General features: G+C 43.4%; 1 protein-coding gene across 3 annotated transcripts in view; it reads right to left on the bottom strand.

The window, feature by feature from the left end:
* The window catches only part of LOC139745729 (aminopeptidase NAALADL1-like), a 72,715-nt gene extending 63,524 nt beyond the window's left edge, over nt 1-9,191 (bottom strand). Inside the window, exon 1 of one of the 3 annotated variants that reach the window (XM_071656229.1) lies at nt 9,030-9,191. In XM_071656229.1, the coding sequence (XP_071512330.1) occupies nt 9,030-9,093 (64 nt within the window). In that variant the 5' untranslated portion in view covers nt 9,094-9,191. Of the gene's footprint in view, nt 1-8,181; nt 8,783-9,029 lie in introns of those variants that run through there. The other 2 variants (XM_071656247.1, XM_071656238.1) reach the window with 2 other exon arrangements.
* Between the last annotated feature and the right edge of the window lie 5,842 nt (nt 9,192-15,033).

Here is a 15,033-nt window from a genome sequence, read left to right as displayed (position 1 = left end):
GGTCAAGGCGTGGGGCCAGCTGCGGGGTGTCATCCCGTACGTTCGCTGCTGTCATGGACAAGGGAGCAAAGAAGTTTGAATATGTAGGCCGGACCTTAGGCCTCCTTCAGCCAATCACGTCAAGATGAGGGCGTGACAATCAGTCTTTTGACTAATCAAGGGCAATTAAGCCATTCTGACCTATCGTAGAATTAGGTGGCGGGTCGAGACGTGGCTAGCTGTTCCTTCAGATAAAAGGCTCAAACGATCGTCTGGGAATCGATTCCTTGAGCAGTCCCGAGACCAGCAAGTTAATGTAGGCTTTCCCTGTCTCGAACCCCGTAGCCACCGCTGCCCTAGTTTATAAGATGTTTACTGTGTCACGTCAGGTTTAGCTAAGTGTAACGATGATGTTTACTGTGTCACGTCAGGTTGAGCTAAGTGCAACGAAGTTTACTGTGTTACGTCTGATTTAGCTAAGTGTAACGATGATGTTTACTGTGTCACGTCAGGTCTAAGTGTAATGTTACCGAACAAAGAGTCATAAAAGAAAGAGATCTCCTGGTTTGAAATATTATCTGGAATGTTAACTCATGTTCAATGTTAAACACATGTTCAGTGGTAAATGATTCTTGCCTGATTTATGTGTTCACCTTGTACATTTGAGTTCTTTCATTATAAGTAATTCTAACCCTGGTGTTTGTTTTAATCCCATAACGTTAAGATAGCATTATCCTGAGTTGTGCAATATAACAAATCTAACGTCCTTGCAAAGACAAGGATTAGTATAGTATTTGTAACGTATATATATGTTACTGGCGACCTTGCTCGAATAAGCACTGAGTTCGTAACAATATATATATATATATATATATATATATATATATATATATATATATATATATATATATATATATATATATATAGTATTGAGTATTCCTGGAAAATCGTATGGGAGGGCACTGACTGAGAGGGTGAAGGCACGTCCAGAACATCAGATTGGGGTAGAGGATGTGTGGTTCAGGTGTTTGCATTGAAGAGTGCCTGTGAGAAATACTTAAAAAAGCAGATTGATATGTATGAAGAAGGTCTGGAGAAGGCATATGGTAGGGTTGATGGAGATGCTTTTTAGAAAGTCGAGAGAATATGGTGTGGGAGGTAAGCTGCTAGAAGCAGTGAAAATTTTTTTCCCAAGGATATAAGGCATATGCACGAGTAGGAAGAGAGTGATTGGTTCCCATTGAAGGTCCGTCTGCGGCAGAGGTGTGTTATGTCCCCATGGATGTTTAATTTGTTTATGGATGGGGTTGTTAGGGAGGTAAATGCAGGAGTTTTTGGAGAGAGGGACAAGTATGCAGTCTTTTGGGAATGAGAGGGCCTGGGAAGTGAGTCAGTTGTTGTTCACCGATGATATCTCTAGTGGCTGATTCGAGTGAGAAACAGAAGCTGGTGACTGAGTTTGGAAAAGTGTGCGAAAAGAGAAATTTCAGAGTAAATGTAAAAGCAAGGTTATTAGGTTCAGTTGGGTTGAGGGTCAACTTAACTGGGATGTAAGTTTGAAAGGAGAAAAAATAGAGGAAGTGAAGTCTTTTAAATACCTGGGAGTGGACTCAGCAGTGAATGGAACCATGGAAGCGGAAGTGTGTCACAGGATGGGGGAAGGGGCGAAGGTTCTGGAATCAGTGAAGAACTTGAGGAAGGAGAGAACATTATCCCGTAAAGCAAAAATGGGTATGTTTGAAGGAATAGTAGTTCCAACAATGTTATATGGTTGTGAGGCATGGGCTATAGATAGGGTTGTACGGAGAAGGGTGGATGTGTTGGAAATGAAATGTTTGAGGACAATACGTGGTGTGAGGTTGTTTGATCGAGTAAGTAATGAAAGGGTAAGAGAAACATATGAAAATGAAGAGTGTGGTTGAAAGAGCAGAAGAGGGTATTTTGAAATGGTTTGGACATATGGAGAAAATGAGTGAGGAAAGATTGACAAAGAAAATATATGTCTCGTGGAGAACAAGAAGAAGCGGGAGACCAAATTGGATGTGGAAGGATGGAGTGAAAATAATTTTGAGCGATCGGGGCTTGAACATACAGGGTGGTGAGAGGCATGCAAGGAATAGAACGAATAGGAACGATGTGGTATACCGGGGTCGACGTGCTGTCTATGGATTGAACCAGGACTTGTGAAGCGTCTGGGGTAAACCATGGAAAGTTCTGTGGGGCCTGGATGTGGATAGGGAAGTGTTTAATGGATGAAGGCAAGCAAGTATATGTACATGTGTATGTTTGTAATGTCTGCGTATGTGTATGTCTATGTATGTATATGTTGATATGTATATGTATGTATATGTGTGTATATGGGCGTTATATACATATATGTATATTTGAGTAGATGGGCCATTCTTCGTCTGTTTCCTGGTGCTACCTCTCGGACGCGGGAAACAGCGCTTAAGAATAATAATGATAATAATAATAATAATAATAATAATAATAATAATAATAATATATATATATATATATATATATATATATATATATATATATATATATATACATTATTCATATTTCATTTATTTATTATACATAATCGCTGTCTCCCACATCAGCGAGGTAACGCCAGGAAACAGACGAAGAACGGCTCATCCACCCACATACACACGCGCATATATATATATATATATATATATATATTTTTTTTTTTTATTATACTTTGTCGCTGTCTCCCGCGTTTGCGAGGTAGCGCAAGGAAACAGACGAAAGAAATGGCCCAACCCCGCCCCATACACATGTATATACATACGTCCACACACGCAAATATACATCCTACACAGCTTTCCATGGTTTACCCCAGACGCTTCACATGCCCCGATTCAATCCACTGACAGCACGTCAACCCCGGTATACCACATCGCTCCAATTCACTCTATTCCTTGCCCTCCTTTCACCCTCCTGCATGTTCAGGCCCCGATCACACAAAATCTTTTTCACTCCATCTTTCCACCTCCAATTTGGTCTCCCTCTTCTCCTCGTTCCCTCCACCTCCGACACATATATCCTCTTGGTCAATCTTTCCTCACTCATTCTCTCCATGTGTCCAAACCACTTCAAAACACCCTCTTCTGCTCTCTCAACCACGCTCTTTTTATTTCCACACATCTCTCTTACCCTTACGTTACTCACTCGATCAAACCACCTCACACCACACATTGTCCTCAAACATCTCATTTCCAGCACCTCCATCCTCCTGCGCACAACTCTATCCATAGCCCACGCCTCGCAACCATACAACATTCTTGGAACCACTATTCCTTCAAACATACCCATTTTTGCTTTCCGAGATAATGTTCTCGACTTCCACACATTCTTCAAGGCCCCCAGAATTTTCGCCCCCTCCCCCACCCTATGATCCACTTCCGCTTCCATGGTTCCATCCGCTGCCAGATCCACTCCCAGATATCTAAAACACTTCACTTCCTCCAGTTTTTCTCCATTCAAACTCACCTCCCAATTGACTTGACCCTCAACCCTACTATACCTAATAACCTTGCTCTTATTCACATTTACTCTTAACTTTCTTCTTCCACACACTTTACCAAACTCAGTCACCAGCTTCTGCAGTTTCTCACATGAATCAGCCACCAGCGCTGTATCATCAGCGAACAACAACTGACTCACTTCCCAAGCTCTCTCATCCCCAACAGACTTCATACTTGCCCCTCTTTCCAAAACTCTTGCATTTACCTCCCTAACACCCCCATCCATAAACAAATTAAACAACCATGGAGACATCACACACCCCTGCCGCAAACCTACATTCACTGAGAACCAATCACTTTCCTCTCTTCCTACACGTACACATGCCTTACATCCTCGATAAAAACTTTTCACTGCTTCTAACAACTTTCCTCCCACACCATATATTCATAATACCTTCCACAGAGCATCTCTATCAACTCTATCATATGCCTTCTCCAGATCCATAAATGCTACATACAAATCCATTTGCTTTTCTAAGTATTCCTCACATACATTCTTCAAAGCAAACACCTGATCCACACATCCTCTACCACTTCTGAAACCACACTGCTCTTCCCCAATCTGATGCTCATATATATATATATATATATATATATATATATATATATATATATATATATATATATATATATATATATATATATATATATATGAAGGTGCGCGTTCATATACACTTTATTCGTATATATATATATATATATATATATATATATATATATATATATATATATATATATATATATATATATATATATATATATTATCATTCATTATTATTATTATTATTATTATTTTGTCGCTGTCTCTCGCGTTAGCAAGGTAGCGCAAGGAAACAGACGAAATAATGGCCAAACTCACCCACATACACATGTATATACATACACGTCCAAAAAACACATACAAACCTATACATTTGCACGTATACATATATATAAATACACAGACATATTCATATATACACATGTACATAATTCAAACTTGCTGCCTTATTCTTTCCCGTCGCCACCCCGCCACACATGAATTGACAATCCCCTCCCCCGCACGCGCGCGAGGTAGCGCTAAGAAAAGACAACAAAGGCCACATTCGTTCACACTCAGTCTCTAGCTGCCATGTATAATGCACCGAAACCACAGCTCCCTTTCTACATCCAGGCCCCACAAAACTTTCCATGGTTTTCCCCAGACGCTTCACATGCCCTGGCTCAATCCATTGACAGCACGTCGACTCCGGTGTACCGCATCGTTCAAATTCACTCTATTCCTTGCGCGCATTTCACCCTCCTGCATATTCAGGCCCCTATCCCTCAAAATCTTTTTCACTTCATCCTTCTACCTCAAATTTGGTCTTCCACTTCTTGTTCCCTCCAACTCTGACACATATATCCTTTTTGTCAATCTTTCCTCACTCATTTTCTCCATGTGACCAAACCATTTTAATACACCTTTTTCTGTTCTCTCAACCACACTCTTTATTACCACACATTTTCTTACCCTTTCATTACTTACTCGATCAAACGACCTCTCACCACATACTGTCCTCAAACATCTTATTTCCAACACATCCACCCTCCTGCGCACAACCCTGTCTATAGCTCACGCCTCGCAACCATATAACATTGTTGGAACCACTATTCCTTCAAACATACCCATTTTTGCTTTCCGAGATAATGTTCTCGCCTTCCACACATTCTTCAACGCTCCCAGAACCTTCGCCCCCTCCCCCACCCTGTGACTCACTTCTGCTTCTGTGGTTCCATCCGCAGCCAAATCCACTCCCAGATGTCTAAAACACTTCACTTCCTCCAGTGTTTCTCCATTCACACTTACCTCCCAGTCGGCTTGTCCCTCAACCCTACTGTACCTAATAACCTTGCTCTTATTCACATTTACTCTCAGCTCTCTTCTTTCACACACTTTACTAAACTCAGTCACCAGCTTCTGCAGTTTCTCATCCGAAGCAACCACCAGCGCTGTATCATTATCGAACAACTGTCTCACTTCCCAAGCCCTCTCATCCACAACAGACTGCATACTTGCCCCTCTCTCCAAAACTCTGCATTCACCTCCCTAACAATCCCATCCATAAACAAATTAAACAACCATGGAAACATCACTCACCCCTGCCGCAAACCGACATTCACTGGGAACCAATCACTTTCCTCTCTTCCTACTCGTACACATGCCTTACATGCTCGATAAAAACTTTTCATTGCTTCTAGCAACTTGCCTCCCGCACCATATACTCTTAAGACCTTCCACAGAGCATCTCCTGATCCATAAATGCTACATACAATCCATTTGTTTTTCTAAGTGTTTCTCACATACATTCTTCAAAGTAAACATACATATTCGCCATTTCCCGCGTTAACGAGGTAGCGTTAACAACAGAGGACTTAGCCTTAGAGGGAATACCTTCACTTGGAAAAAATGAGAGGGGAGGATTTCCAGCCCTCTGCTCCCTCACTTTTAGACGCCTTCTACGACACGCAGGGAATACGTGGGAAGTAGTCTTTCTCCCCTATCCCCAGGGATAATATATATATATATATATATATATATATATATGGGTATGTTTGAGGGAATAGTGGTTCCAACAATGTTGTATGGTTGCGAGGCGTGGGCTATGGATAGAGATGTGCGCAGGAGGATGGATGTGCTGGAAATGAGATGTTTGAGGACAATGTGTGGTGTGAGGTGGTTTGATCGAGTAAGTAACGTAAGGGTAAGAGAGATGTGTGGAAATAAAAAGAGCGTGGTTGAGAGAGCAGAAGAGGGTGTTTTGAAATGGTTTGGGCACATGGAGAGAATGAGTGAGGAGAGATTGACCAAGAGGATATATGTGTCGGAGGTGGAGGGAACGAGGAGAAGAGGGAGACCAAATTGGAGGTGGAAAGATGGAGTGAAAAAGATTTTGTGTGATCGGGGCCTGAACATGCAGGAGGGTGAAAGGAGGGCAAGGAATAGAGTGAATTGGAGTCATGTGGTATACAGGGGTTGACGTGCTGTCAGTGGATTGAATCAAGGCATGTGAAGCGTCTGGGGTAAACCATGGAAAGCTGTGTAGGTATGTATATTTGCGTGTGTGGACGTGTGTATGTACATGTGTATGGGGGGGGGGTTGGGCCATTTCTTTCGTCTGTTTCCTTGCGCTACCTCGCAAACGCGGGAGACAGCGACAAAGTATAAAAAAAAAAAAAAAAAAAAAAATATATATATATATATATATATATGCGAGGTAGCGCTACCTCGCAAACGCGGGAGACAGCGACAAAGCAAAAAAAAAAAAAAAAATATATATATATATATATATATATATATATATATATATATATATATATATATATATATATATATTGGAAAGGATCACAATTTTGCGCGTGATCAAGATATTCCTATGAGTCCACGGGGAAAATGAAACACGAAAAGTTCCCAAGTGCACTTTCGTGTGATCATCACATCATCAGGGGAGACACAGGAGAGACATATAAGTCAGTTGATACACATCGAAGAGACGAAGCTAGGACACCATTTGGTAAATATGTGATTGTCCAAAACATACAACGAGCGTTCATAAACTTATCATTTTACAAATCTTATCAACAATAAAGTTATCTAATTTGTATAGACCATCACTAATATTAAGATTATAATTCTTTGTGTATTCAATAATAGAAGAATCAATGATATTTCTCTTGGTAATAGAGTTAGAGTTAATAATTGAGATGGCGTTACCCCAGTCAATACAATGATCATAGTTTTTAACATGATTAAACAAGGCATTTGATTCTTGTCCCGTTCTTATACTATATTTATGTTGCTGAAGTCTAACAGAAAGATCCTTACCAGTCTGACCTACATAAAATTTATCACAGTTTCCACAAGGCACTTTATAGATGCATCCAAGAGAATTCTCTGGTGAATTCCTGATTAAGATATTCTTTATAATATTATTGTTGCTAAAGGCAACATTTACATTAAAGGATTTAAGCAACATGGGAAGCAAAGTGAAATTATTATTGAAAGGGAGAACTAAAAGATTCTTGGTGTCAATGGGAGGTTTGGGTTCAACTCTATAAAATGATTTCTTTGCTAACTTAAGGGATTTCTCAATGATGATGTGATTATTACACGAAAGTGCACTTGGGAACTTTTCGTGTTTCATTTTCCCCGTGGACTAGTAGGAATATATATATATATATATATATATATATATATATATATATATATATATATATATATATATATATATATATATATATATATATACACACACACACACACACACACACACACACACACACACATACACACGAACAAAGTGCATAGGAAAGCGCACCTTCATAGAACATACAAACTTCCAACAGCCAGGCTTTGTAAAAAAAGACAAGTACACTAAGACACTAATATAAGCAAACACACACTAACACCGTGAGATGAGGACACTAACATAACGGGAGGTCAAGCTCATGCCCCAGTGGGCACGTATGTCGTGTGAGGGTCATGGCAGTAGGAGTACACGCCTACATAACTGGCGTTCAGCGATACACTCGGCTTTTTCCTGATCAGCGTTACCTCCATGGGTCCCTATGTTATAAGAGTGGCAGTGTGGTGGTCACCTGCAGCCACTTTTACCTTCGCCATGAGGACGTTGATGGAGAACCTTACCTGCGGCAGGAGAGGCTGCTGCTGCTGGTGTTGGTGCGTGCGTGCGTCGTCCGTACCTCCCGCCACACTCACATGGCCGGGTCCCGCAAGGTGGTACTGTTGTGCCGCCCCAACCTTACCCTGTTCCACTGCTACACACCATACCCCCGCCAACACTCACTGCTCACTGCTATCACTACACTTGCGTCTCCTTCTCTTCACTGCTAAGCAACACCCGCTACCGTCGACAACACCAGATTTATCTGTCGTGCTCGGCACTTCGCAATCCTGGAAAACGCCATTCACTTTCCTCCCGACCGAAATGCTCTGGTACCGCCGCCCAGGCTGCGCGCTGTACACTCCTAGGAATGATGATGTATCCCTCTTGCCTCCTACCTAACTTACCGCTCTGGCCGCTGCCCAGATCTCGTGAGTAAAATGCACAGCCTCCAACACGGGCTGGTGTGCCGTGACTTTGCCGATCGAGATGCTTCAAGCCACGGAGTAAACACGACGCAGATTGGACGAGTTAATACGCAACACGTGCGGTGTATAGAGGAAGGATGTGTGGTATCCGCTTACACGCCCGGAGACGTTAACTGTACGAGAATCCGACAAGATGTCTACCGCACCCTTACGTAGGCCTCTGATATACGCCACGTAATGGGACGAGACACAGTAAGACGATGTCACAATGTCTTGAATTTTCTTGGAGGTAATATTTCACGATGTTGTGCAAGGACACAAGACAACGCGACTTGAGAGCGAGATATCCTGTGTTGGCGGCGTGCGAGACGTCTCGAGGAAGACTAAGAGACAACAGGTTCCCTGCTCACCTGGTCAGCGGGTGGACGGGCCACGCAAGTTACCTTTAACGTGAGTGTCAACGCCGGGCTGGCGAGGCGGCGCTCTGCGTCCCTGGTGATGCTGCATAGCCTCCCGTCCTGAGCCTGTGTCCGCCCTTGATGCCCCAAGGGTCCAGGGCAAAGTGTGGCCAGAGCGTCAGCAGGTCGCTAAGTGTGACATGGTGTGGGTGTGTGTGATGGTGGTGGTGGTGTGGTAAGGGTGGGGCAAGGAGGGGGGTGGGCATCTCAAGCGTGGAGGGCCAGTACGAGGCGACGCAGGGGTCACTCCTCACCCCACATCACATGTTGTGGCAAATGTGAAAAGTCATCAGGAGGGCGAGGAGGAGGAGGATGAGAGGGGAGGGTTGCCTCCTCCTCCTCCTCCTTGTGTGTGCGCTGCGGACGGACCAGCATCAGCAGCAGACGGGCCGCTGACCTGGGCACGGGCCGCCCGGGGCCTCGCTGACGTGCCCGTGGCGCGCCGGGCGTGAGGGGCGCGCACCCCCCCCACGACCCTTGAACAACGGGAGACACTTGGGACGCTCGTGTACGACCTGGAAGCAAGGGTCGTGTCAGAGGGATCACCGTAGGCCCCCCCCAAAGCAGGTCGTACTTAAACGGTTACTGGCGTCAGATTGGCACCAGCCATCATCCCGGAGGTGGGTGTCAGCCCACCTAACCCACCCTGATAACCAACACTACCCGTATGGGACGTGTGCCCGACCCCTGACACCAACCTCCTGACCTCCTGGACCCGACAGACAACCGTCTCACGGGTGTTGCAGGAACACTTGTCTCCAGCGACACCAGAGCCACGTGAACCGCTTTTACGAATGCGGTGAACGAAATGACCGGCAAAGATCGAATGCTTCGTTGTAGCGAACGTACGTCCATTCTGCCAGTCAGTCTGTGCCCCGCCACGCATGACTCACCAGAATTTCAGTAGTCGTTCATGATGGTCCCGTCAGAAGAATACTTTTGACATGATAACAGTAAACTGTTCTTTGCTGCCAAGTGTTGCATGTCGCACTGGAGAACCTCAGTCCTGCAGAGTGTTGCATGTCACACTGGAGAATGTCATTCCCGCCAAGTGTTGCATGTCACACTGGAGAACCTCAGTCTTCTTTCTTCCTTCATAGGAAATCTCTTATGAAAAAATATGAGAATAAAAGGAAGAAGTAGAATACTGAGACTTCCTATCATGAACTTACACATACTGCACTGGTGTGAACACTTGGTATTCCAGACGACAACAGAAGTTGATCCTGTCCCCTTAAACAGCCTCCTTATACTATGCTAGGGGCCTCCCAACCCCAGAATTGCTTGTATCTTCCCCCCGTAAGGTCATGTGCTTGTTGACAGATCCCTGTACATCATTATGATCGGCCAGGACCGCGGACTGGCCCTCACCCCCACAGGTCGTCATGCAGCGTGATGAATGTAATGTGTGGTCAGCAGGTCAGAGGAGCAGGTGTTGAGTGCGTCATCAGTGTTGGAAGCTGGACATGAGGGAGGAGTCTGTGAGACGCTGAGTCAATGTTTATGCCCGCCGGGTCGCACGTTCAGGAACACCAGGCTGGTGGGGCAGGACAGCTGACGCAGACCCGGCCGCCACAAGCACGCCTAAAGGGCGTGCGCCTCGTTGTTTACCGGAGGAGTGAGGCCTCACACCTCCCTCACTGGACTGATTCAGGGGTTCTGGACTGATGCTGTGCCGACTCAGGGCTGACTGTAAGACACGCTGGAGGAAACTTCCACGAGGAACGTTATGTTTTCATGGGAAGTCACTCACCACAGATACCTGCTTGGGGACCGTTTATGTCATCCTCCACGTCCTGCATGAGATTTTGCGGTTAATGTGTAAAGGCGAAATGCCACAACCCTCGATGGGGTAGGACGTGTGTCAGTCGCGCTCGCAAAACCGCCCGACAGTGGCTCAAACATGTCGACCTAATCTCCTCTCTCTCTCTCTCTCTCTCTCTCTCTCACACACACATATATATATATATATATATATATATATATATATATATATATATATATATATATATATATATATATATATTTTTTTTTTTTTTTTTTTTTTATACTTTGTCGCTGTCTCCCGCGTTTGCGAGGTAGCGCAAGGAAACAGACGAAAGAAATGGCCCAACCCCCCCATACACATGTACATACACACGTCCACACACGCAAATATACATACCTACACAGCCTTCCATGGTTTACCCCAGACGCTTCACATGCCTTGATTCAATCCACTGACAGCACGTCAACCCCTGTATACCACATCGCTCCAATTCACTCCATTCCTTGCCCTCCTTTCACCCTCCTGCATGTTCAGGCCCCGATCACACAAAATCCTTTTCACTCCATCTTTCCACCTCCAATTTGGTCTCCCTCTTCTCCTCGTTCCCTCCACCTCCGACACATATATCCTCTTGGTCAATCTTTCCTCACTCATTCTCTCCATGTGCCCAAACCATTTCAAAACACCCTCTTCTGCTCTCTCAACCACGCTCTTTTTATTTCCACACATCTCTCTTACCCTTACGTTACTTACTCGATCAAACCACCTCACACCACACATTTCCTCGACCACTGACTTTGTGACCCACCAACCATACCGCTAACACACACACACACACACACACACACCCACATATATATATATATATATATAGTGTTATGCATTACCTTTTATTATAACCCTTAAAAGAAATTTTTTGTTTTGTATAGTGTCCCTTAATATGCTATTACGTTTTCTGTTATAGATTCGTAGACTGATATTATGTCATTGATATCATCTTCGTTATATGAATTATCATTAAAGTATTGTAAAAATTTGTTATTTCTTTATCTTTTCTGTATAAAGAAGTGCCTGTTATGTATATACAGTAATTTTGGCAGCTGGAGATAAATTGTTGAATGATTCGAGTTTCGGTTTCTCTCTCGTTCCTGTTTAGGTAACTCTAGACTCGTGTACTAGTTTCTTTATATAATCAGGTTGTACTTACCCTTATTAATGCCGTCTGCCCTTGATTAATTGTTATATCAGAAGATAAGGGTATAGGCATTACTTATTGAAGTAAGAAATAAAACTATTTATGAGTAAATGTAAATTTCAGATTTAATTCGAATAAATGTTTGGTAGCTAGTCCGCCATAGTGTCCATCTTGTGTTCGGATTATAAGAATTACTTGTAATATATTGTATATTGTAGTATATTGTAGTATAAACCTGCCGGCAAGGCAGCAGGTTTGGATGGTATTGCAATGGAATTTATTAAAAAAAGGGGGTGACTGTATTATTGACTGGTTGGTAAGGTTATTTAATGTATGTATGACTCATGGTGAGGTGCCTGAGGATTGGTGGAATGCGTGCATAGTGCCATTGTACAAAGGCAAAGGGGATAAGAGTGAGTGCTCAAATTACAGAGGTATAAGTTTGTTGAGTATTCCTGGTAAATTATATGGGAGGGTATTGATTGAGAGGGTGAAGGCATGTACAGAGCATCAGATTGGGGAAGAGCAGTGTGGTTTCAGAAGTGGTAGAGGATGTGTGGATCAGGTGTTTGCTTTGAAGAACGTATGTGAGAAATACGTAGAAAAGCAAATGGATTTGTATGTAGCACTTATGGATCTGGAGAAGGCATATGATAGAGTTGATAGAGATGCTCTGTGGAAGGTATTAAGAATATATGGTGTGGGAGGCAAGTTGTTAGAAGCAGTGAAAAGTTTTTATCGAGGATGTAAGGCATGTGTACGTGCAGGAAGAGAGGAAAGTGATTGGTTCTCAGTGAATGTAGGTTTGCGGCAGGGGTGTGTGATGTCTCCATGGTTGTTTAATCTGTTTATGGATGGGGTTGTTAGGGAGGTGAATGCAGGAGTTTTGGAAAGAGGGGCAAGTATGAAGTCTGTTGGGGATGAGAGAGCTTGGGAAGTGAGTCAGTTGTTGTTCGCTGATGATACAGCGCTGGTGGCTGATTCATGTGAGAAACTGCAGAAGCTGGTGGCTGAGTTTGGTAAAGTGTGTGAAAGAAGAAACTTAAGAGTAAATGTGAATAAGAGTAAGGTTATTAGGTATAGTAGGGTTGAGGGTCAAGTCAATTGGGCGGTAAGTTTGAATGGAGAAAAACTGGAGGAAGTAAAGTGTTTTAGATATCTGGGAGTGGATCTGGCAGCGGATGGAACCATGGAAGCGGAAGTGGATCATAGGGTGGGGGAGGGGCCGAAAATCCTGGGAGCCTTGAAGAATGTGTGGAAGTCGAGAACATTATCTCGGAAAGCAAAAATGGGTATGTTTGAAGGAATAGTGGTTCCAACAATATTGTATGGTTGCGAGGCGTGGGCTATGGATAGAGTTGTGCGCAGGAGGATGGATGTGCTGGAAATGAGATGTTTGAGGACAATGTGTGGTGTGAGGTGGTTTGATCGAGTAAGTAACGTAAGGGTAAGAGAGATGTGTGGAAATAAAAAGAGCGTGGTTGAGAGAGCAGAAGAGGGTGTTTTGAAATGGTTTGGGCACATGGAGAGAATGAGTGAGGAAAGATTGACCAAGAGGATATATGTGTCGGAGGTGGAGGGAGCAAGGAGAAGAGGGAGACCAAATTGGAGGTGGAAAGATGGAGTGAAAAAGATTTTGTGTGATTGGGGCCTGAACATGCAGGAGGGTGAAAGGAGGGCAAGGAATATAGTGAATTGGATCGTTGTGGTATACCGGGGTTGACGTGCTGTCAGTGGGTTGAATCAGGGCATGTGAAGCGTCTGGGGTAAACCATGGAAAGCTGTGTAGGTATGTATATTTGCGTGTGTGGACGTATGTATATACATGTGTATGGGGGTGGGTTGGGACATTTCTTTCGTCTGTTTCCTTGCGCTACCTCGCAAACGCGGGAGACAGCGACAAAGCAAAGAAAAAAAATATTGTTTTGTTGATTGCTTCAAATATATTAGTGATCCTGACCTATTTGTTTATTGGGCTTGGTGTTTAGAGATGTTGCTGTCGACTTTTACCTAGAGGTAGCGGCGTCTACATAGCCTAGCCTATCAACCGAAACAGTTATTTCAGGAATCATTTGTACGAAATAATATCACAACAGTTTTTCAGCTTTTTTTTTCTTTTGTAAACTCGGTCAACCATGAAACAATCCACGTCTTGAATTATGACATTTGTTGCCGTGTACAATGGTGGACCATGTGTGGGGTTGGGTTGGCGTGGCTGGTGGTATGCTTTCATTGACTGGTAACTGAATATCTCTGCGGGCTCATACCTCGAGATAGATTAGCTACGTACATTGTACTCGAGGTGTTTCCTTGAGGGAGTGACCCAGTAAGAAGAGGAACTTAGTCCCGTCTTGGTTTTTCCACCCATCTGGAGCCCCTGGCGTCACGACTCCAAGTTTTGGTTGTCATTTGAACGACACTTGCACCCGGGTCTCCATGCTGGTGCTCTGTTGCCTATTTATGGGAGGATTTCGTGGGCGGAGAACACTGCTGCGTTTAGACGTAGTCTTTCAACACTACTTAAGAATTTTCTAATTAACAGTGAAAATAATCAGATAGGCAAGAACTATATTTAGAATTAGACCATATGTTTTCTACAGTAGGCTTAGTTGTCAGTAATTCGTATTATTTTTTTCTTTTTTAGAGGCATAAGAATCAGGTCTAAGGTTATTACGGAAGTAAACCTTCACTTACACACGTTCTGTTGAGGGCAAGTGTGCAATTATTGTCAGCGTTTGCGAGTGGCCTGTGAAGTGTGTTGGGCATATATTCCTTGGTACGAATCCATATGCTCGCATAACCCCATGCTGACGTTAACAATTTCATGAGAGTCAGCTGGTCGTGACAGACTATTCTGGTATTTTTTTTTTTGTTTTTTTGTGAGAGAAGTGTCATCTTTTTCTCAGGATAAGGCTGGTTGTATGTGGAAAATGATAGAGCCAACTGTCACTTCGCGACAATCACTATGAATAGTGTAAAGCTTCGCCATTTGAGTAATACTTGTACAAAAAAAAAAAAAAAAAACG

Source organism: Panulirus ornatus, chromosome 4, assembly GCF_036320965.1.
Source record: "Panulirus ornatus isolate Po-2019 chromosome 4, ASM3632096v1, whole genome shotgun sequence".
Classification (NCBI taxonomy): Eukaryota; Metazoa; Arthropoda; class Malacostraca; order Decapoda; family Palinuridae; genus Panulirus; species Panulirus ornatus.
The sequence above is the reverse complement of the archived record's forward strand: the minus strand, read 5'-3'. Positions and strand labels throughout refer to the sequence as shown.